The sequence below is a fragment of the Phascolarctos cinereus genome, unplaced genomic scaffold (assembly GCF_003287225.1).
Source record: "Phascolarctos cinereus isolate Bilbo 61053 unplaced genomic scaffold, phaCin_HiC Scaffold_5;HRSCAF=322, whole genome shotgun sequence".
Classification (NCBI taxonomy): Eukaryota; Metazoa; Chordata; class Mammalia; order Diprotodontia; family Phascolarctidae; genus Phascolarctos; species Phascolarctos cinereus.
Window position 1 is genome coordinate 300,226,580 of NW_027555958.1, and position 23,565 is coordinate 300,250,144.

The 23,565-nt window shown below is 43.8% G+C and overlaps 1 protein-coding gene across 2 annotated transcripts in view; it reads right to left on the bottom strand.

Annotated features, from left to right (window-relative positions):
* The window catches only part of PLXDC1 (plexin domain containing 1), a 108,400-nt gene that overhangs the window by 83,356 nt on the left and 1,479 nt on the right, over positions 1-23,565 (bottom strand). For both annotated transcript variants that reach the window (XM_020997700.2, XM_020997699.2), the window contains exon 2: positions 11,297-11,484. In XM_020997700.2, coding sequence (XP_020853359.1) covers positions 11,297-11,484 — 188 coding nt within the window. The remainder of the gene's footprint in view (positions 1-11,296; positions 11,485-23,565) is intronic.

Here is a 23,565-nt window from a genome sequence, read left to right on the forward strand (position 1 = left end):
GGAGGCTGGGCCTTACCTAGCCATGGCAGCAAGAATAAGCTCCTGGAAAAGGAGAATTCTTTCTCTGCTCCAATCCATCGGCCAGAAAGAGGCCAGGCAAGTTCCCTTTGGAGAGTGAAAGAGACAGAGAGAGAGAGAGAGAGAGAGAGAGAGAGAGAGAGAGAGAGAGAGGGAGAGAGGGAGAGGGGGAGAGAGAGAGAGAGAGAGAGAGAGAGAGAGAGAGAGAGAAAGGGAAGAAAAAGGAAAGAAAGAAAAGAAGGAAGAAATGAAGGGAAGGAGGGAGGGAGGAAGGAAATATGGAAAAAAGAAAGAGGGAGGAACGGGAAAAAGGCAAAAAGAAACAAGAAAGAAAGAAAAATGAAGAAAGGGGGGAGGGGGGAGAAAGGGAGGAAGGGAAGAAAGAAAGAAAGAAAGAAAGAAAGAAAGAAAGAAAAAAAGAAAGAAAGAAAGAAAGAAAGAAGAAAGAAGAAAGGAAGGAAGGAAGGAGGAAAGAAGGAAGAAGGAAGGAAAAGGAAGGGAAAAGAAACAAAGGAAAGGAGGGAGGGAAGGAGGAAGAAAAGGAGGAAAGAAGGAAGAGAAAGAAACACTTACTATGTATAGACATGGTGCTAAGTGCTGGAGGTGAATTAGCTTTAGGGAAGCACTCTACTCACTGTCTCTAAGGCAGGGAGAAGCAGTAGTGGCCTGAGCCCAGCATGCTACTGGAAGCAATATTGGATATAAACCTTTCCTTAAAAAATGCGCTGATCTTTTTCTTGTTGTTACTCAGGATCTTCAAGTGGGATTTAAATCCAAGTCTTCCTGATTCCAAGTACAGTATTTTATCCACTACACCAGGCTGCTGCCTGTTCACAGAATGCCTCAAACCCTAAATGTTTCCTTCTCTGATTCTGCTACTAGGAATGGACTACCTATAACTAGTCAGTCATTCATGCCCAGAGTCATAACTAGAGTGAGGCAGTTGGGGCTTTGTCACCAAAATTCAGAGAGTACTAATGGCGCTTTCCTTCTTTCAGCAGTGCAGAAACAAATGAGCTTAGCATCTAGTTAGGAAAACTAAGTAGTTCATAGAGAAAGTCATCAGAGGGCTGTGAGCTCTTCTTCAGCCTGCTCCTCCCCATCCCCTTCCCTCCCATCCCCCAGTGGCCTCCTCAGCAGGACATTTGAGGTCACTGTTTCATGGCATTTGCCATGAAAGGAGATTTATGCTCCTTTCTCTGGCCTAAAAATTGCTAGTTACAGCTCTGCTTTGGCTTTTTACCAGCTGTCTATCCCCATCCAAGACACCTTCCCTCCTTTGCCAATCCATGTCTCTTCCTTCTTCTTTCCCAAACCTAGCTCATAGCTCTCCCTCTTTCCTCCAGGAAAATCTTCCAAGGATTAACCTTATCCAATTCTGCTCACTACATCAATCCACTGTCTATACCTCATCTCTTGATGATCTCACCAAATCCCACAGATTCTGTTCTCTCTAGGCATATGGGTCCCAGGTCTATATATCTTAATCTCTCCTGAATTCCAGCCCTATATCACCAACTGACTATTTCCAACTGGATGTCCCGTAGGTATGTAAAACTCAGTGTTTCCATAACAGAACTCACTACCTTTTCCCCAAAATCCGTACCTCTTCCTCATTTTGCTATTTCTGTTGTGGGTATGATCATTCTTCCAGTCACTAATAACCACGGAGTCATCCTCAATTCTTCCCTCTCCCTCATTCTACATTTCCAATCAGTAGCCAAATTTTAGTGATTCTGCCACTACTATACAGTTCTTCCTTCCACATCGTGTCTTTCCCCATCGAGGATTTTGATATATCGTGGGTCAGCATAAGAAATTAAATGCAAATTTTGGGGGAGTTTTGTGGAAGCCACAGAAGACACACAAAGGCCAGCAGATGACACATAAAAGTTTAGAAACTCAGAAATGCACAAAATAGTATTATATAATATCAACACAAATTTTACAATAAGGTACTGTTGATACCCCATTAAAGAAGAAGAAAAAATTCAGACTTCTTCTTCTCTGGTACTGAGGGAGGGCCAAAAATTTTTATATGGATTGTCCAGATTGCAGGGGTACCATGCCTATAACCCTCTTGATGTAGAAAGGATAACTGCCTCTCTTCCCTTCTCTCTTCTCATACCCAGCCTCCTTGGTCACTCTTACCTCTTGCCTAGATTATCTGAATAATCTCCTAGTTGGTCTTCCAGCCTCAAGTCTTCCCCTTCTCCGTTTCATCCTCCACACCTGCCAAACCCATCTTCCTAAAAGGATTGTTTGACCATCTCAGTCCTCTGTTCAAGAAGCTTCCGGGGTTCCATCTTTCCTCTAAGGTAAAATTCAAACTCCTCCATGTAACATGCAAAGTCTTTTGCAATCTGCTCCAACCTACCTTTCCAGACTCATACATTATTCCCTTTCACATGCCCTCTGGTTCAGCCAAACTGACCTACTTTAGCCTCCCATTTCTGCATCTTTGCACTAGCTGGTCCACTGATATAATCTAATGCCTTCATTTTATGGAAGAAGAGACTGAAGCCCAGAGAAGCAAAATGAGTAAGCCGTGAGAGGAGGAGAGAAGGGAAGGAAGGAGGGAGAGAGAGAGAGGGAGAGAGAAAGGAGAGACAGAGAGAGAGAGGAGAGAGGGAAAGAGAGTGGGAGGGAGGGAGAGAAAGTGAGAGAGAGGAGAGAGGGAAAGAGAGGGGGACAGAGGGAGGTAAAGAAGAGGAAGGAGAGGGGGAGGGTGGAAGGGAGAGGGAGGGAGAGAGGAGGAGAGAGAGAGGGAAGGAGAAGGATAGCAGAGTTAACATTCAAACCCAGGCCCTCTTGCTCCAAATGCATTGAAATGAATGTTGTCTATTCTCACCAAAATTGCTCTGGATAGAAAAGACTCTCTCCTGGATTTAGCTATTCTCTCTTCTTTTCCCTTCCTCCTTCTACCACAGCAGAGAGGCTGTTTCAGCATCTCTCATCCCTTCCCATAGGCAACACCTTTTCTTGTATTTTTGTTTTTGTGTTTCTGGAACTCAGCATAATGCTCTGCACATAGTAAGTGCTTAATAGATCTTTTGAATAGAAGTGATTTGGCATAAAGTTGACTCTCTTACTAAGACATACCCTGCCATACACACACACACACACACACACACACACACACACACACACACACACACACGTGTCTCTCAAGTCATCAGAATTAGCTCAGCTGGAAAAAAAAGCTTGGAAAGCATGAGTCAAGGCAGGAGTTTCTGGTTTCCACCAGGGGTTGTGGGGGGTAGGTGGGTGGGTAGGAGGGACAAAATCCTGGGAAACAGATTCTGTTCTGGGAATGACTCAAAACTGTGGTTAATCATTAGGAAAGAAGGAGCTAAGGGTGTTGAGGCTGGACCAGGTTCTCTACTTCTCTACTCTGTGTGTGTGTGTGTGTGTGTGTGTGTGTGTAGTAGTAGTAGTAGTAGTAGTAGTAGTAGTTAGTAGTAGCAGTAGTAGTAGGGGTGGGGGCAGAGGTGGGCAGTATATGGGACACTAGGAGGTTCAAGGAAAAGAAGTAACCAGAGAGAGGGAGAGGGAGAGAATGACCACTAGCTCTCAAACCCCATTCATCCTCCCCAACAGACAGAGGCAGCATGCTAGCTTGGTAATCAGATGACAGAAGTTCAATTCCCAGCTCTGGGATATTCTACCTGTGTGGTCTTAGACAGCTCACTTAACTTCTTGGCCTTAATTTTCTCATCTGTAAAATAAGTGGATGAGGGGGCAGCTGGGTGGCGAAGTGGATAGAGCGGTGGCCCTGAAGTCTGAAGGACTTGAGTTCAAATCTGGCCTCAGACTCAGATCAAAAACACTTAACACTTACTAGCTGTGTGGCCCTGGGCAAGTCAATTAACCCCAATTGCCTAAAAATTAAAAAAAATAATAAGTGGATGGTAATAGATGACCTGAAGTCCCTTTTAACACAAAATTTGTGATTCTAGGGACAAAAAGGTGACACATCTTTGAAAGGTATTCTAAAAGAACTCTGCCTTTAAACAAGAGAGAGATTCTAATACCACAGGGAGTGTGGTCCAGAGATGATGGACTATCTTGCTAGGGCGGGGTTAGCATCATGGGATTTGGGGGTGGACCAAAGGTCCTTAGAGGTCATCCAATCCAAACACCTACATTTTACAGAGGTGGAAAACTGAGGCCCAGGAAGGTGAAGAAACCTGTCCAAGGTCACAAAGACAATAAGCAGCAGAGCTGAGATTAGAATTTAGTCTTCTGTCAATAAAGCCAGTACTCTTTCTATCACATCAAACTGTTTTTTGGAGTGGCCCCAGAAATCTCCCTCTTTTGAACAGCCTGCCTCAAGGAGACCATGGCACCTGTCCTGGTGGAAGTCACGGTTGCCTTGGCTGTTTTGACTGAAACCGGGAAATCAGATTGTTTTCACTCATTCAAACATTTATTAAGTACCTACATTGTACAAAGTCCTGTGCTATGCTGTTGGGAAGAAAACAAAGACCACGCAGCATAATCTCTGCCCTTTAGGAATTTATAGGCTAGTAAATACAAGGAAGAGCAGTATGGCCTACTGGACAGCAGTGTTGAACTTGGAGTGAGAAAGCTCAGAGTTCAAATCTCCCACTTGGTACTGACTAGTTGTAGACAAGTCACATAAATTCCTGAACCTCCATTTCCTCATCTGTAAAATGGGAATGATAACACTTGTATTACTTATCATAGAAGGTTTTTCTGAAGTTCAAATGAAATAACGTATGTAAAACATGATGTAGTCTCTAAGGCATAACAGAAATGTCAACTATATGTTATTAGACAAAAATACAGATAATTGGAATACAAATTAAAATGGCTGAGATCAGAGCTGTTATTAACTGAAACTGCACCTGGAATGAATTCGGTTGTCAAGGAAGGGAAGGAGACAAAAAGACCTGGAAGCATAGAAAACAGTCTGATGGGGCTTATTAGCATAGGAATGCAGAGGATCATCCCACCAGGGTTGTGAGCACAGCCCAGATTGTTCCCCAGGGATGATAATTTAGTTCCTAGGTCTGCAGAATAGGTTGAAGATGGGGGGAGAAAATATGAAAGGATGCTGTCCCAAGAAGGAAGCTGCCCCCCCCAACACATCTACACCTTGGGGCAAAGACCTGTTCTCCTGGTGCTAGTTGAAGATCTGCCCCTACCTCTCTGCTCCACCTTATTGGAGTCTTACCTATACTTTGAAGTCCAAGTTAAATGCTATCTCCATTTAATTTTGTTTTAAATGCTTTTTAATGCAACTAGTCTACATTGTTTTGTATCATGATTATTTGTGTGTTTATGTGCCATACTTCCTGAGCAGATTACAAACTTCGTGAAAGCAGGGCCTGTGTCTGATGTGACCTTTGTGTGGCTGGGATTGGGTTTTCAGAGACCAGCCCACCAAGTGTATGTTGAGTTGTCTTGGCTCCTTCTACCTACGTCAGTGCTGAAGTCTTGGGAACTTTGGAATGATGAAACAATTAATTGCCTTGTTGGTTGTCTTGTCTCTGTGATGGGTGTATGTATCTATACCAGGAGGTTTGGCCACTGAGCAAGGAGAAGTGGTGCACTCAGTGTACTTTAAAAGAAGTGATGACTCCTTCTCTGGCATACCCTCTCTGCTTGTCTCTCAGTCTACCCAAGATGTTGGAACTCTTCAGACTTCTCCCTGGAGGAGTGGAGAAGGGGCTGGGCCCCTCCCCAACCCTAGCTGAAATGACATACTGTTCACACAGCCCATATGCTCAGCTACCTGAGTTTGAGGCTGGATATCAATGCCCTAGTTGCCTCTGCTGCTTTGTGAGTATAAGTGACTGAGCAGTAAACCTGAGACGGACATTTCTAGCATCAGAAGCTATTTTGAGAGTTCAAGAGCTACTCAGTCCTCAGTCAGTGTTCTTCATCGGGAGGCCAGACAACTATGGCTGCATTTATTGGAGGTGACTCCCAGTAGGAGGATGAACTCAGCTCCCAGCCTGGCTCAAAAGAGCACAAGGACTTGAAGGGAATTATTGGCACAAAAAGTCTATTGCAAAATGCTTCATGTTTTAATGTTATACTCCTATGAGAGTATAACAGCAGTTATAATTGATGACTATCTCAAGCCTCGTCAATGAACTCTTACGAGTCTTTTGCGTTTAAGGTTTCTTTTGCACAGAAGAAATAAATAGCTGTCCTATACTTAATCTACATGGTATCTTTCTACTTCCTCTCTTTTGGGAAAGACCCTAGAAATAAGTCAAACCCAAGTTTTAAATGAGTCTCCCTGGGGCTCCAGGGTAAGGGTATAAAGAGTATAAAGAGCCAGTAAGTTTAAGGGCCTAACTCCTTTCTTTAGGCTTTGGAAGGACTGAAGCTAGGCTGCCTGCTTAGAATGAGAGGCCCATTAGTGGTAAGGAAGAGGTTGAGGCCTCCTGCCCCGAAGGGCTCAAGGGCAGTTCTGTGTATGGTTTACAATTTATCTCTGCCCCAGAGCCTACTTCATTGAATTCGTGAACTGAAGACAGTACACTAAGTGCCTAGAACATAGTTCCTCCCTCTCTGCCTCCCTTTTTTTCCCCTCTCCCCCTGACAAAGGAGTTGTTTGGGGGAATGGGTGTATATAGATGACCAGAGTAAGGGAAGAGAAGAGAGGGCACTAGCTGGGGAAGGGCTTGATGCCTTCCCTAACTAAGCTCCCAGGCACAGTACCTGTGTGTTCCAGTTCCTCCTGGAGGAAACTGAAATAGGATTGGGTTATTTGTTGGGATATGAAGAAACTTTCCCAAAAAGAACTACCCCAACCCCTCCCCGCCTTGTTGGGATCTCTTATGTCCCCCAGATTCCATCTGCAACCTCCCCACTCCAGTTCTACCCTGCTTTCACAAACACAGCCCAAGCTATTGTCCAGATTGGGTTTCACAGGCTAGAAGAAATGCACAACAGAAGGAGATGAGGAACTTGGTCTTTGGGCTCCACAGAGTCTGATACTCATGTGGGAAGAGGACTAGAGGGAAGCAAAGGACAAGGGAAAGAATCAGGGAGAAGGGGAGGCAGAAAGCAGGGCCTGTGAAAGGAGTCTGACCCAGGTGAGAAGAGAACTAGTGGGTGTGTTGTTAAATGTTTAACAGCCAGCTCTGGGGAGAAGGGAAAGACATAACTTTTTGTTTTTGTTTTTGTTTTTGTTTTTCTGATGCAGAAAAGGGATTTATTTTAAGGAAGATTTTGCATGACAAAAACCAACACAATATAACATGATGCAAAACACGGGAGAGGAAACAAACCTGTTGGCTAACTCCAAAAACTATTTTCCCCTCACCCAGGGTTAAAAAGACATAACTTTTAAATTTAATCTGCATCATTAACATTTGCCCCATCACTTTCTTAAGTTTAGACAATCAAAAAAACCATAAATCAAGCCCTGATTTATTGTTCAGTCATTTTCCAGTTGTGTATGACTCTTTGTGACCCCATCTTGGGGTTTTCTTGGCAAAGTTACTGGAGTGATTTGCCATTTCCTTCTCCAGCTCATTTTACAGATGAGGAAAGTGAGGCAAACAGGGTTAAGTGACTTGCCCAGGGTTGCACAGCTATGAAGCATCTGAGGCCAGATTTGAACTCAGAAGAGTCTTCCTGAATCCAGACCTGGCACTCTGTATACCATGACACCACCTACCTGCCCCGGATTTGTAGCATTTGCTGACTTCTGAGATGTAATGCTTACACTGAAAATTTAACAATCATCTCTGGGCACTGGAGTCAGCACACCTGTAGGCTACTCTGAACAACCAGGAAACAAGAAGAGTGGTGCTAAAGAAAAGAGCTCTGGGATCAGCTCTGGGATCTAGGTTCAAATCCTCCCTCTGATATTACCTGTATGACCTTAGGTATGTCACTTAACTTTCCTAGGTCAAAATTTCAGCTGTAAAAATGATGGTCCCTTTCAGCTCTAAATCTCTGGTGTTAGGATCTGGAGTGAGAATAGGTGTGATAATATCACAGCTTTTAGCCTTACTTAGCCATGTGACCTTGGGGTAAATAATTGAATCCTACTGAGCCTCAGCTTTCCTGGAATGAAGAAGCTGGATTAGGTGATCTCCAAGGTCCCTTTTGTCTCTTAAAGTTTATGGCCTAGGTCTAGGATCTCCTTGTACATCCCGGGGAATACAGGAGGTGTAAGACATGGTCTTTGAATTCAGAGAACTTACAGAAAATCTTCATAAAGAAGCTTCTGTGCACTGATGGGAAGGGCAGCTAGGTGGCGCCATAGTGCACACAGTGCCAGGCCGTAGTCAGGAAGAGTCATCTCCCTGAGTTCAGATCTGGTCTCAGATACTTACTAGCTTTGTGACCTTGGGCAAGTCACTTAATCCTGTTTGCCTCAGTTTCCTCATCTGTAAAATGAGCTGGAGAAGGAAATGGCAAACCACTCCAGTAGCTTTGCCAAGAAAATCCCAAATAGGGTCATGAAGAATCAGACATGACTGAAATATGATTGAACAACAACTGATGGAAATTTAAACATGGATCTCTCACGAGAATTCTCTCAGAAGACCAAAAAGACAGACAGTATTCACGCACATGTAAATATGAGCTAAGTGTACTCATGTGCGCTTAGATAGGGGTCTTAATGCAGATGTACTTTAGTAGAGTTTGGGAATTCAGAGCACTCACTCACTTTGCTCACCACCATGAAATTCTGCATGTGTGCGCGCGCACACACACACACACACACAGATTCAGACATGCATAGCTATGCAGACATGCACAAACACATACAAACCGATTCAGACATGCACCATTACACGTGCACACATAAACACACACACAAACACAGATTCAGACATGCACAATTATGCATGCACACACACACAACCCCACTCCATCAGTTTCCCAATGGGAAGTCTGGCATAGGTGAGTAGGGCTAAAATGAGTCTGCTGGTGAGGCAGCATGCCAGGGCTGAGCCTTGGCTGAGCTCAGCTGCACTGACTTCACTCCCTGCCTCTCTAATCCCCTCCAATCCTTTTACTCCCCATTCTCCCTCTCCACAGCTCCAGAGCAGCACCTCAGAGGACTGGGCTTTTTTTCCTGCACATCAGACCTAATTAGGTTCTTTTTTTATGTAATGTCAAACCTGCCTCTGGATCCACGTCCCCTATGGACAGAGCAGCCTCTCTCTTTCCTGTCTGACCTCCATGAGACTGTTAGTTAAGTACCCAGGAAAGATTGGCTTCCTAGCCTGCCTCAAGGGGAATGAGGTGCCCCAACCCTACCACTATGTGAATATGGTACTGGAGAGGGCAGTGTAGAGAGAAGGGCAGAGCTTTAGGAAACAGAGTATCAGAACTGGAAGAGATAAAGACCTGGATATTGGAGACCTGTCCTTGTCTCTCAAAGGAGAGATCTCAAAGAGAGGGCTACAAATCCCAAAAGGCAGCCTCCCCACCCCAACCCTATCTATGTTGGACATTTCTACTGTTTTCAATTTCCAGTACCATGCCATGGAAATCCCCATAGTAATATTTTCCTCTCCTTCACAAAAAAGTCTCATCCATGCTCCCCATACCCTCTGAGGGAAGGAAGGAAGCACTTTGAAAAAGTCATGATCCCTAATGATTTAGACATATTTTTTTATACGACTATAAATTGTTTTGATTTCCAAGGCCTTAGGAATATAACAACCTCTTCAGAATTCCTAGAGACAGAACAAGCTCTTGTCCTTGCTAACACCAGGGGAGAATGGAAGAAAAGGAAAGGACACCAATTTTCTCTCTAGCCCTGAAATGCTCTCATAGGTTTAAAAAAAAAAAGTATTGAGACAATTAAAATATATGGCCCAGGACTCAGCATGTTGCCTGCTGCCTCTCTGGAACTGGGTGGATCAATCTTATTACTGCTGACTGCTAGGGACCCAGAACCACTGATTCAGGCAATCCTGAGAGAATGGGGAGGGTTCAGAAGGTGTTGTTAAAGCCACGATTACCAATAGCCTTATGAAATAGTCATCACTGTCTAGCTAGCCCTGAAGCTTCAGGCATCTTGATGCACAGCTCAAGATTTAGCCCAGGTACATATATAACACTGGGTAATACAAATATAGATATATACCCTCCATTTCCATCTTTACCTGTTGAATTCCTACCTAAAGCTCAATTCAAATGCTTCTTCTTCCACGAAACCTTCCAAGGTCTCCCTCTTTCCATAATTTCCCTCATTGAGGTCACTTCTAGATTTGACATTTTGTTCTAACATTTGTTTTTGTAGCTCTCTGATGTGCTTATGTAATGTGAATGATAATTATCTGCATTTGTGTCTCATTCTCTGCTAAACTAGAAGTTCCATGAGGGAAGGGACCATATCTTAGCAGCTCAACTTTATCTCTCTCCACAATGCTCTGTGGACATTAAAAATTCAATAAATATTAGGACAACTAGGTGGTGCAATGGATAGAGAGCCTAACCTGGAGTTAGGAAGACCTGAGTTCAAATGTGATATCAGATACTTCCTAGCTGTGTGACCCTGGGCAAGTCACTTAACCCTGTTTGCCTCAGTTTCTCATCTGTAAAATGAGCTGGAGAAGGAGATGGCAAACCACTTTAGTATCATTGCCAAGAAAACCCCAAATGGGGTCATGAAGAATTGGATATGACTGAAACAACTGAACAACAACAACTAAATAGTTATTACACATAGCATGCAAAACACACAAGTCAAAGACCCTAGCATAGCCGATTAGCCTAACATCAGGCCAGAGGTTTAGGCTTGCCCAACTTTTATCTACAGTGTACAGACACTGTAGATAAAAGAGTGAGTGAAAGAATGTTGGTGCCATCATTAAAAGTCTTCCTTCCCCAAAGATCAACTGATCTGCCTTCCTGACTGTGCTAACAATGGGCAACTATGCCTAACAGGAAGGAAAGGCACAGACAAGCTTTAGGCAGGATGCCTCCTTTCCCTGCTGTATACAGCAGAGCACTATGCTAACTAAGCACTGGGGAAGATACAAAGTTTAACTAAACAAGACTAAAACCTACCTTAATGGAACTTCCACAGACAAAGGAGAACAAAATACAGGTAACTGTATAACAAAGGACATTACATAAGGTTGGGAAGGACATAGCTGTAGTTTGTATCCATCAAACATGTAATTCCAAGGTCTGTGAACTTTTTCATGCCCCCACCTCCACCCCCACCCTCTTCATCTCATCAAGCAGCCTTGATAGCCTGGAAAGGAATAGGGGCAAAATCCTCTTCTGGGAAGATCGTTCTGATGTTCGGTGACCCACTTACCACAATCTTTGTTTCATTATCAGGGAATGTGTCGATAGCCAGGGTGCCCCCACCCTGGTCTTGGCTCAGTCGTTTCCTGTTTGGTTCAGGTACCCGGCCGGTGCTCTCTCGGACCCTCCTTCTCCAGCCCAGCATCCTCCTCTCTGCATTCCATGCATCCCATCCTGTACCTCTGCCTGGTCCCTGACCTAAGGGTGAGGAGAAAAAACAGTCATGCCAGTCCTTCCTTGTCCTCAACTGTGTTTGAACTAGCAGAGGGCAGAGAGGAAATGTATTCTATTTTAAAGCCACACTAACACCATCCTGCTCCTTTGTAGCAGATATAACTAAAGACACTAAGCCTAAAAAGTCCCAACCTATTTCCACATTTCTTGGCACAGTGGAAAGAGCCGTGAACTGGATACCAAGGGACCTGAACTCTAGTCACTGTCACTAATTAGCCATGAGAAGAAGAAGCAGATCACTTCTCTCTAGGCATCATTTGGCTCATATAAAATGATGGCTGGACTAGCCTGTTATCCCACTAGATTGTCAGGTCCTGGGTTATGTGACACAGAATGATCCAAGAAGGTAAGAAAAAGTCCTCGTGACAGTCATCATGAGCCACGTATTTCCATGTTCTCTGTGCCCAAAACCTCAAGCAGTTTACAGCTTAGCCTGATCAAGAAGAATCACCAGGAACTTCCAACAGTCAGTAAGAACATACACACTATAGGGAAATACATACACGGGCATATGGAAAAAGTCACTGAGGTTGCACTAGAATTTCTGAAATGACAACTGCTCTGGGAGTAAAAAAAAAAGCGTCATTTGGTTTTCTTACGTAGTCTTCTGGCAACATCATCAACTCTGCAATCTCAGTATAAGGGCTAGGTTAGGATCTGGCTATCCCTGCTTTTTTACCCGTTAGCTACAGGAGAACTTGGGGATGGGGGTTGGGGAGAGAGAGAGACTAGGGCCCACATCAGGGCTGTTAGCAGGAGCTGCTGCCATCTTGTTCCCAGACAGTGCTAACACAGCTGCTCATTACGGTTCACACTATGGACTCATGATGACAGTCACAAAGATAGCCGTGTCCTTGACAGCACTTTTCAAACTTTTCCCTACCTTCTTGGATATTTCTGTGTCAGATAACCCAGAACTCTGACAATCTAGTGGGATGACAGGCTGGCCACTCGTCACCTTCATTTTATATGGGGCAAAGTAATGCTTAGAGATAATCTTCTTCTTCTTCTTCTTCCTCTTCTTCTTCTTCTTTTTCTTCTTCTTCTTTTTCTTCTTCTTCTTCTTCCTCTTCCTCCTCCTAATTAGTGGCAGTTTTGACATCCTATGTTCTAGGCTTTAAGGTCCTTTCCAGGTCCAACACTTATTCTGGGTGTGGCAGAGCATGCCTAAGAGAGAGATTGAGGCTGGTGGATTGGGAGTTCAGAGCTAAAATGGCTAAAGCCCAGTGAGTTACCAGTCATAAAGCCCCATAAAGTGGGAGGCTACCAGACTGTCTGAAGAGGGCTGAACTAGCTCAGGTTGGAAATTTTGTTGTCCAATCATATTTGATTCTTCATGATGCCATTTGGGGTTTTCTTGACAAAAATACTGGAGTGGTTTGCCATTTCCTTCTCCAGATCATTTTACAGATGATGAAACTTAGGCAAATAGGGTTAAGTGACTTGCCCAGTGTCACCCAGCTAGTAAGTTTCAAGGCCAGATTTAAACTCAGAAAGATGTACCCCCTACCCCAGGCTCAGCGCTCTATCCAGTGAGCCACCTAGCTGCCTGAAACAAAGGCTGGAAACAAAGACAGTCAAAGTTTCCTGGACCATTATCAGTAGTGGGATTGGGCTATAAATGGCTGCTGCCCTTCTAGACTGGAAGAGATGGGGAGAACACATTTCAACAATAAACAAATGAATAAATTCTATATAAACCACCCCACTTCATTATCTTTCCAATTAAAAGGTTTCCATGCTACTTCCTTTCATGGCATGTCTCAGCACCATAAATGTGTTTTCAATGACTCTTTGCCAGGTCTGTCTATTGTTGATAAACTTAAGGACCAGGTAGGTGGATCAGAACCCTGATAACAAGTGCTCAGGTGCCTCTAATTAGTCTAAGAACCGTGGCCTTGAAATTGAAGAATCCTGGGCTTCGTAGGGAGCCCTGTGTGGCCACAACATTTCTTTTCTTATTTCCCTCAGTAGGTAGGGAAGAACAGAGCCTGGGGACTGGACTAGATAAAGTGCCATCTCTTAGGAAATGATGATGAGGGGATCCAAGAGCCAGGAATAAGGACCGGGATGGTCCTCCCATTGTGAGGAACATGGTTCATCAATAGACATTTTATTCAATTAAGTCATTCTTGGCGGCTGGCGGCTGCTGGGCCTCTGCCTGCTGGTTCTCACTTCTCTGCCTATAATCGGAACCAGATGCTCCCCGGGAAAGGACAAGACCACTCTGGGGGAAGGGGAGAGAAAAGACAGAAGGAGGGAGAGAGAAGATCTGAGATCCCTCTCCCCTAAGATGTTCAGGGGCCACCCATGGATGAGCTAGGGACCAACCCTGCAAAGAGTGATGCTTTGTCCTTTCCCAATTTCCCAAAGACCCTCTTCAAAGGTGCTCATAGGCATTAGAGGGGACTCTGGCTCTGTGCCTTCCCTCTGGGCTGGGGTTGAGCCACGGAACTGCTTCCTAAGTTCGGGGTCAGCCCTGCCCCTTTGCTCCTCCCAGCTAGGACTGTTTGTGCTAAGGAGCTGGCTGAGCTCCCTCACTTCGTAATGGCATTTAGCTCCAAAACCTGGGTGTTAGCCAGAGCAGAAGGGGAGCATGTGCAGAGAGCACCAGGGGAAGGACTATCACCCAGGCTGGAGGAAGCAAGATAGGGAGAGGGCTCTGAAGCTGCCCTTCAGACAAACCCAAATAGTGGAGCCCAGACAGGGCTGTGCTGAGGACATGGCCAGTATGAGCAGAGAGATCAGCTAAGAGCGGAAGGGACGAAGGATGAGGGAGATATTAAGTGCTGAAGGAAAGGAACAAATGTTCACCCTTGGCAAAAAGCTTTCTTTACAAAAACAAAACCAAACAAAACAAAACCCTGTGAGGTAGGTCAATTTATTCCCATTTTGCAGGTGAGGAACCTTTAGCTCCAAGAGGGTTAAAGGACTTACCCAAGATAACACAGCTGATAAAGGACCAAAGCAAGACTTAACCCTTGGCCTTAAAATTATAGTGGGATTAGGAGAAACCTTAGAAATCATAGGTAGTAAATTCAGAAAGGGAACAAGCAAAGCAGTATTGGTACTCCCATGTTACATTTAATATATGCTTTTTTTAAACCCACAACTGCACGTATTAGACATTCATAGTTTCATGTATAATCCTCTTTTATGTTCTTTTCTTGTATATTGAAACATTCACTTTTGTTGATGTTTATGCAACAGGGAACTGACCCATAAGGGCTCAGTTCTGGGAGCATGCCCAGGGGACCCATATGGATGTTTGGAGAGCCTGATTAGGCTCCCTGGCTGAGCCCTCATTGGCCAGTGCCCCATCACATGTGTTAAGTATGTAATAAAAAATTTTTTTAAAAAAATTATCTAGGTCAACTCTCTTTATATAGATAAGGAAACTGAGGTCTAGAAACATGAAATGAACTTGCCCAACATCTCACTCAAGTTAGTAGACCAAAACTCAGTCCTCAGTGCCAAAGGACATCTGTAGACACATATGCCTGGCATGTGTACATAGACCCACCCAGGCTTTTCAGACCATTAACACATGGACACAACCCACAGCCTTTCGGCTCTCCCTAACGTGCCACTCCCCATAAGTCATTCCTCCTGATTCCTAGCCTTATCTCCCTCTTATTCTTATCCCTTATACTATCACCCCAAAGTAGGTGTAGTAGAAGGGGCTGAGACTCAGTGGTGGGAAGCAGCAAACACAATGCCTTTCACCACCGACCACAAGCATGTTTCCCCTGGACTAAGATTCCTGAGGTAGACCTGCCCCAAGACACAGCCGGGCCTGTTTGCAGGGGAGAGGGCTGCTTGTTTGTCCTTCTCCAAGGAGTAACAGAGGCTTTAGAGAGGAGCCACCATGTCCAGAGGCCTGGCATCCTAGAAGTATGTCCAACTGGCTCTGGGGGATGATGTCCTTACCCTGATGACAGTACCACCCACCCACCCCAGCAGTCCTCTGCCCCCTGGATACAGTAGAAGTCTGGCAGTAGGCTCACACCCTGTCAACAAAAGCCTAAAACCTGTCAACAATCCTTTTCCACGTTCTCAGCACAATTCTCCACTCAGCTCTGCCTTTGCATATAGTCTCAGCTGGACCCAGAATAGATTAGAAGCTGAAGAAGGCTCTCCATTCCATGTTTACCTTGTGGTCCAAGTTCTCCGAATGAAGAATTAGGAAAGTTGGGTTCCAGGGCCACCTCTGCCATTAACTTGGGTGAGTCACTCTCTGTGCCTCAGTTTCCCCCTCTATAAAACAAGGGGATTGGACTAGAAGGCCCCAAAGCTTCCTTGAAGATCTAGCTGCTGTGATCTTTCCAACCCTGACATTCTTCCCATCTCTCCTCCACAGTGCCCATGGCAAAGGTCAGCCTTGACCGTGGGTCTCTTCTGACTTCTAATTTGGTTAACACTGGGATGGGGCTGTTCCCCACCCCAGTATGACCTCCTTCTTGGGTAAGTTCCCATCACTACTATTTGTTTTCATTCCCACCCATAGACTAGACTATGTCAGCCTTTCTGTCCTCTTCCCTTTAACTCTTCTGCTCCTTGCCCAGGGACTAGGGCTAGAGGCCAGGGCGAGGAAAGCTATGGAGGGTGAGAAGGTACCTGGTTTGGAGAACAGAAGGCAAGTCTAGGATGGTGTCCAAGAGCTAAGAGATTAAAGTCCTGGGCAGGAGGGCACTGGCTCTTCTTTCCCCCAAGAGGGCTTTTAGAATATCCCTATTTCTTTAAGTGACTGGACCAGACCAAGATAGGGAATACATGAATTTTTGATACTTGGTATTCATATCTGACACTGAATCCCCTCATTCCTAACACTGAGTTCCATCCCAGACTCTAAGCCCCTATTCCTGATATTGAGCCGTCATCCATGAGTCTCCTACCCCCTACACTGAACTGCCATATCCCAGACAGAGCCCTCTTGTTACTGATAATAGTTCCATCCTAGATCTGAACCCCCATTCTTAATACTGAGCCCTCATCCCTGACACTGAATTTACCATCCCTGACAAAAAGCCCTTAATCCCTGATACTGGCTCCCCTATCCTTGATCCTGGCTCCCCACCCCCATCTTTGACATTGAGTCCCACCCCCCCATTCCTGATACTGAGCCCTCAACTTCAGGATAAGGATCATTAGAATCCGCCTTCCAGAGAGACAATGAGGGCTCAGCCAAAGTCTTCCCTCCCATTTGAGAAGGTCCTAGTCCAACCCTCCCAAAACGCCCTTACTTATCTCTTGGAATGCATACATAGATCTGGGTGAAAAAATTAAACATCAGAGCAAAGGGGGAAAGGAAGGTTGGGTTGGAAGTTGGGAGGAGGAATTGAGATGTTGAGGGGACCAAAAGAAGATCGGAGAAAAGAAAAGATTGGAGATGCAAGGAAAGACCATATACACTGGAAAACTGACAAACAAAGACAGGGAGGTAAGAAGGGAGACCCAATGAGAGAAAAAGGCAAAGAGAAAGATTTGACTGTTTTAAAGTCTTTCCTACCACAAGAACCTGGGATCTGTGGTCTCATCTCAGGTCACTCCCTGAGTAGGTAAAAGGATTAGAAGCAATGATGGGAAGGGGAGAGGCATCAGGCCTTCCTCTTTGGCCAGCTACTCTAGCCCGAGCTACTGGGAGCATAAAGCATCCAGTTGTGGACCTTCTCCCCTTCTCCCCCTATTCCTCGCCCATCCTCACCCAGCCAGCCTTCTGTATGCATCCCTATCTCTACCTATCTCCCTCACATCCTTTGTCTCTCCATATCTTTATGTTTCCATTTTAAAGAATCACAAAACATTAGAAATAGAAGGAACCTCAAAATCTTCTGGTCCAAACCCTTCATCTTACAGATGAGGAAACTAAAGCTTAGGGAGAGAGAGTGACTTGACTGATGTCATATATCAAGTACACATCAAGCTCTGGGATTCAAGCTCAGAGCTTCTGCCCCTCCTGCCACCTTAGCTCTACAATAGCGTTTCTCCATCTGTCTCTGTCTCCCCACCCCTCATCTTATTGTTTCTATCTCATGTTCTGTCTCTGTCTCAGTCTTTCCCCCACTTCTGATCCTCATGAGAATGAAGTTGCCGACCTACACCAAACCACACATCCATCAAAGGCGGAGAAAAAGAGAAAAAAGAAAGAGGTGCCCTCCTTTCCCTGTCCTGACTCTAGCTTTCCAAGGGAGAGCTCAAGAGAGGATTGGAGGTAGGGGTCTCCTCTCCTGGGTTCCCTTCTAGTTGGGTCCTCTTTCTCTAGTTCACTCAGTGAGCCTGTCAGAGAGATCCAGAGATACCTAGTCTTCATCCGAGAGAAGTCACCTTGTCCTCACCTCCAGGCAAAATGCCCCCTCCTCTCAGAGACAGGAAGAGGATTCTTCACAGAGATGAAAGACAGACCTCTCAATTCTCTTTCTCTCTTCTCTTCCACCTTCCCTACGGCCCCCACCTTCTTCCAATAGAATAATCTCAACCTCTACACCTCTAATCAACTAATTATACCTTTGACAGATTGGGGAGGGAGAGATCAGGAAGGGGAGAAGGCTCACCTGCTAAGCAGTCTTAGGTTTAGCTCCCATATACCTCCTTCCCTCTATCATCCCTCCAGCACCCATTTCCACCCCACCCCCTCCCTCCACACACAAACTTTTCTAAATTGGCAATCCTTCTCTCCACCCTCCCTACCTCAAATCATGTGACTAAAGGAGAATCTCTTCTGTTTACAAACACAACCTGCTTCAACTGTCTCCTGCTTTGTCCAAGAACGAGACTCCATCCTTGAAACTGAGTCCTGACCCCACCCCAGACACAGAATACAGTACTGCCATCCATGACACTGAGCCCATTCTGGCCTCTCCCATCCATTTGGGTCCAATCACAATCTTTCCCATTCATTCCCACTGGCTAGAATCCTTAATGCTGTGATGGAATTGCAGGGTTCCCTTTCTCTATATAACTGTGATTAAATACCTTCAGCCTTTTCTTGTTCAGACTCAGTCATCTTTTGGCTCATGCTGTTATCCACATCATCAACCATGGTACCTCTCATCCTCCTCATTACATATTTTCATCCAGAAGAGGATCTACCCTCTTGGGCCCAAGGCAGAATCTCAGCAGATCATTTCCTGGCCTTACCTTCACCTTTGTCCATCCTCCCAAGGCTCTCCTTGAGACACAGACAGGATATCCATAGACTCAAATCCTTTGATGACAATGAATAGTCAGCTTCGATGACAAGGAAAGGGGGATTTGGGAGCAAAAGGGGAACTGATGACAGGAATTTGTAAGAAGGAGAAAAGAAAGAAAAGGGGCCATTGTCACTTCAAAAAATGCCAAAAGAGAATAGGAGATTCAGAAAAAGACTCAGACAAGTATGATATTTTTTAGGCAAAATCTCAGAATTATTTTTGTTTGCATTTCTTTTATAATTATTGGTTCAGACGATTCTTCTATAAACTTGTTGATAGCTTACATTTCTTCTTTGAAAACTGCCTGTTCATATCCTTTGGCCACTTATCTATTAGAGGATTACTCTTGTTCTTATATATTGAATTTATTGTACTCTTTTTTTTTAAATGCAAGCTGTACATTATAGAGATTCAGGGTTTCATTTATAATCCCCTTTTTCTGTTCTATGTATACAGAAATGTTCATGTTGGTCAATGTTTGTCAGGTGTAGAATTTTTTAAAAAAGAATCACAGCTTAGAAAACACATAGCTCAGCTCTTCCTACCCAAAAGAATATCTAGGTAGATTTGTGGAAGACAAAAGGCCTTAATGATGCTTATTGGCAGCCCCCAGCATAAAGTCTTGTCCAGAGAGGCTTAATAAATGCTTGCTAAATTGAGAGAGGCCGGGGTTGGGATGGGGTGGGGTGGGGGGAGCAGCTACAATAAGAAAGGCCTTTTGGACTTAAAGGGACTGAGCAGAATGGGATTTAGAGTTGAAAGGGATCATAGTAATAATTTAGCTCAATCAACTCATTTTACAGATGAGAAAACTGAGGTGCAAAGAAGGTTTTTTTCAAGGGGACAGAAGTAGAAAGTAGCAACTAAGATAGACAAAGAGAAAAACAAAGAACTCTAGAAACACCTTTATGAAATAATGCACATTTTTTAAAAGAAACAGAGAAATGGAGGACACACTAAAACTGTGATGTTATCAGGCAAAGTGAACAAGAATATAACCTAATAAGGACTGAGGAAGCTAGTAAAAAAAGGTAGGTTATCATATTTTATAGTATACATTGAAATTAATTTTTTTTTTTTTGCTTTTTGGCGAAGCCATTGGGGTTAAGTGACTTGCTCAGTCGTCACACAGCTAGTAAGCGTTAAGTGTGGGAGACTGGATTTGAACTCAGGCCCTCCTGAGTCCAAGGCCAGAGCTCTATTCACTGCGCCACCTAGCTGCCCCAGCATTAAAGTTAATTTAAATGTAAATAGTTCTTAAGCAAGTAGAGGATATTTATTTCTTTTCTTTTCTTTTTTTTTTTTTTTGGCTAGGCAATGAGGCTAGGTGACTTGCCCAGAGTCACACAGCTAGTAAGTGTCAAGTGTCTAGGGTCACATTTGAACTCAGGTCCTCCTGACTCTAGGGCTCTATCCACTGCCCCACCTAGCTGTCCACGGATAGTTATTTCTAAGGAAGCATTTATTTTTTGTTAGAGTAACAGAGTCAGGATCTGAATCTAGTTCCCTTAGCTCCAGATTCAGAACCAGTGCTTTCTACACTGCATGAGGCCACCTCTCAAAGAAGTATGTATTATGAGACATGAGAGGGAGGGTCCATGATGAAAGGGAAGAGATGAAATATTCAGGAAAGGCTAAAGGGCAAATTCAATTCAACAATACTTAATAATATGGGGCAACGACTGTATTAAACAAATGCTCCAAATGGATATAAAATATGTAAATATAAAAATCATATAAAATATCAAATATAAAAATCATTTTAAAATGAGAGAATGGTATGGTATGAGATACCTTATACAATTATGACCAGAAGGCAAATTCTTAACTAAAAAAAGGGATACAGGTAATCATGAGAGACAGAATGAACAATCTCTATTACATAAAACTGAAAAAACTTTCACACAAAAAGTTAAGTTAAAATTAGAAGATAAATGGGTAACTGGAGAAAATCTTTGTAGCAATTTCCCCTGGCAAAGGTCTGATATCCAAGATGTATGGGGAATTGATGTGAATATATAAGAATAAGAGTCATTCTCTAATAGATAAATAGTCAAAGGATACAAACAGGTAGTTTTCAAAGGAAGAAATGCAACCTATCAAAACTCTTATAAAAGAAAGCTCCAAATCAATCATTAGAAGAAAAATGTAAATAAAAACAACTCCGAGATTTTACTTCATACCTATCAGATTGGCAAAGATGGTAATGGTCAATGTTGAAGGGGCTATAGGAAGACAAACACAGTCATACACTGTTGGTAGAGCATTAATTGGTCCAAGCCTTTAGATGATTTGGAATCACATTTAAAAAGTCACTAAACTATATATACTCCATGACACAGCAATACAACTACCAGACAAATACTCCAAGGAAGTCAGAGACAGAGAACCATTTGTAGTGGCAAGGAATTGAAAACAAAATAGGTGCCCATCATCTAGGAAATGTCTGAACACCATATGAAATGACAAATATATAAAGAAATTAGATAAGTTTAGGAAGACTGATGCAGAGTGATAGAAGCAGAACCAGGAGAATAGTCAGTCAAACATTTATTAAGCATGTACTACGTTATATATCAAATACATAGCAACACTAGGATTCATACTCTGGTCTTCTGACTCCAAGTTCAGGTCTCTTGCCACCATGTTTCTACCACAATGCTTCTCCATCTGTCTATCTCTTTACCCCTCGTCTAGGTCGTGAAGTAGACAGCATGTCAGGCCTGAAGTCAGGAAGACTCATCTTCCTGAGTTCAAATCTGGCCTTAGACACTGCCTAGATGGGTGACCCTGGACAAATAATAATTTATAATACTTAACCCTGTTTGCCTCAATTTCCTCATCAGTAAAAAGAGCTGGAGAAGGAAATGACAAACCACTCCAGCATCTTTGATAAGAAAACCCCAAATGAGGTCATAAGTCAGACACGGCTGAAACAGCCGAACAGCAACCAGCTTCTACCATGAGTCAGGCATTGTGCTAAGTTCTGGGAATACAGAAAAATAGGTAAAGAACAATTAAAGTGTTGCTCTCCAACAATTTACAAGCTGACCACAATAACATAAATGAAAAAAAAACAATGAGCCTATGTTTTTTGAAGACTGCTGGAGAAGCAGGTCTCCCACCTTTTGAGAGAGAGGTGGTGGACTAGAATTTCAGAATGAAGCATTCATTACGTGGCCAATGGGTTGATTTGTTTTGCCTGCCTATACAGGGTATCACTAAGACTTATTTAAAAAAGAGGGCTCTGTATAAGGATGTAATGGGGAGGGAGAAGGGAGGAGGTGAGGAATTGGAAATAATATAAGAAAAAAAGAGAAATGCATCAATAAAACTTTTTTTAATTTAAAGTGCCTACTATGTACAAGGTATTAAAGTTCAGAGAGAAAACGAAATGGTCCCTGCCCTCAAGGAATTTTTCTTTCTACTGGGAAGATAGAACATGCAGTCAGATAAATCAAGCATAAGGTAATGCAAGGTAACTGGAGGAAGGAGAGATTACTAGCCACTGGAGGGAGCAGGAAGAGCTAGCATCTGAGATAAGCCTTGAAGGAGCATAAGGATTCTGAAAGTCAGGGATTGGGTGGGAGTGCATTCTAGGGACAAGGAAAGGTTTCTAAGAATGAATGGAGGTGGGAAATGTCTGTCAACTTCGACAAACAGCTGGTGATATAAATTGACTGGAATATAGACTACCTGATGTGAAGAAATTGAAATAAGACCAGAAAGGCAAATTGGAGCAAAACTGTGAAAGGCCTTGAATACCAGGCTAAAAGGCTTGTGTTTATCTTGGAGGCAATAAACTGGGAGCCACTGAATGTTTCTGAGCAGAAGAGTGCCATTGTATCATAGGAAAATTATGTTGGGAGAGACCAGAGACAAGGAGATTAATTAAAAGGCTATCAAAAGGGCAGCTCTATCAGTGGATAGAGCACCAGCCCTGAAGTCAGGAAGACCTGAGTTCAAATCCAGCCTCAGACCAAACACATGCCACTTACTAGCTGTGTGACCCTGGGTAAGTCACTTAACCCCAATAGCCTAAAATTTAAAAAAGAGTAAAAAGGCTATTCTGATAATACAGGCAAGAAGTGATAATGGTCTGTACAGAAATCAGAGAGCAGGAACCCTGCAAACCAAGTCTTTCCGAGGCTTGGGTGATGGGGCCAGTCGAGCAGACCAAAATCTAGGATTATAGAAATTTGTCATTCTAGAACTAGTTCAATTTCAGAGCAGACCAGATTCTAAGGGTGTAATGGCTCCCAGGGGAGGTATGAGAAAGCAGCTAGTGTGCTGGAACTTTGATTTAGGATAGCTAGCTTTGAATCCTGCCTCTGCCACTGGCTCTGTGTTTGAAGCTCTGGCCTCAGTCTCCCCATCTGCACAATGGGAGCAACAACGATCTACCTCACTGGGTGGTCTGAGGAAAGTTTTTGAAAACCTTAAAGCACTATTAAAAGGTGTTATTGCTATTTAGCCCAGAGGCTGCTGAAGGTGAAAAGGGTGAGAGAGAGAAGCTAGTCAAGGGTGTGAAAGCATTTAGAGAATGACAGGAAGGCAGGAGAGAAAGCAGATATGTAAGTCATGGCTTGTGCTAGGGGGCGCAGACAACATAAGTGCCCCCACTGAGATGGTCGTGGACAAGTCAATTAGTATAGTGCTTAACAATAATAACATAATCTGCCTGCACAATCTTGCTCTCCCCTCCCCAATCACAGGAGAATCTCTTTGAGATCTTCCTGTCCTTTCCTTCCCACCTCCCACCCCCATCACCACAAGGAGACTCCCAATCCTCCTATTCCAGCCCTTTCCTTGTGGTCGGAAAATCCTCCTTAGCTTTAACCTAATTTGGGGGAAA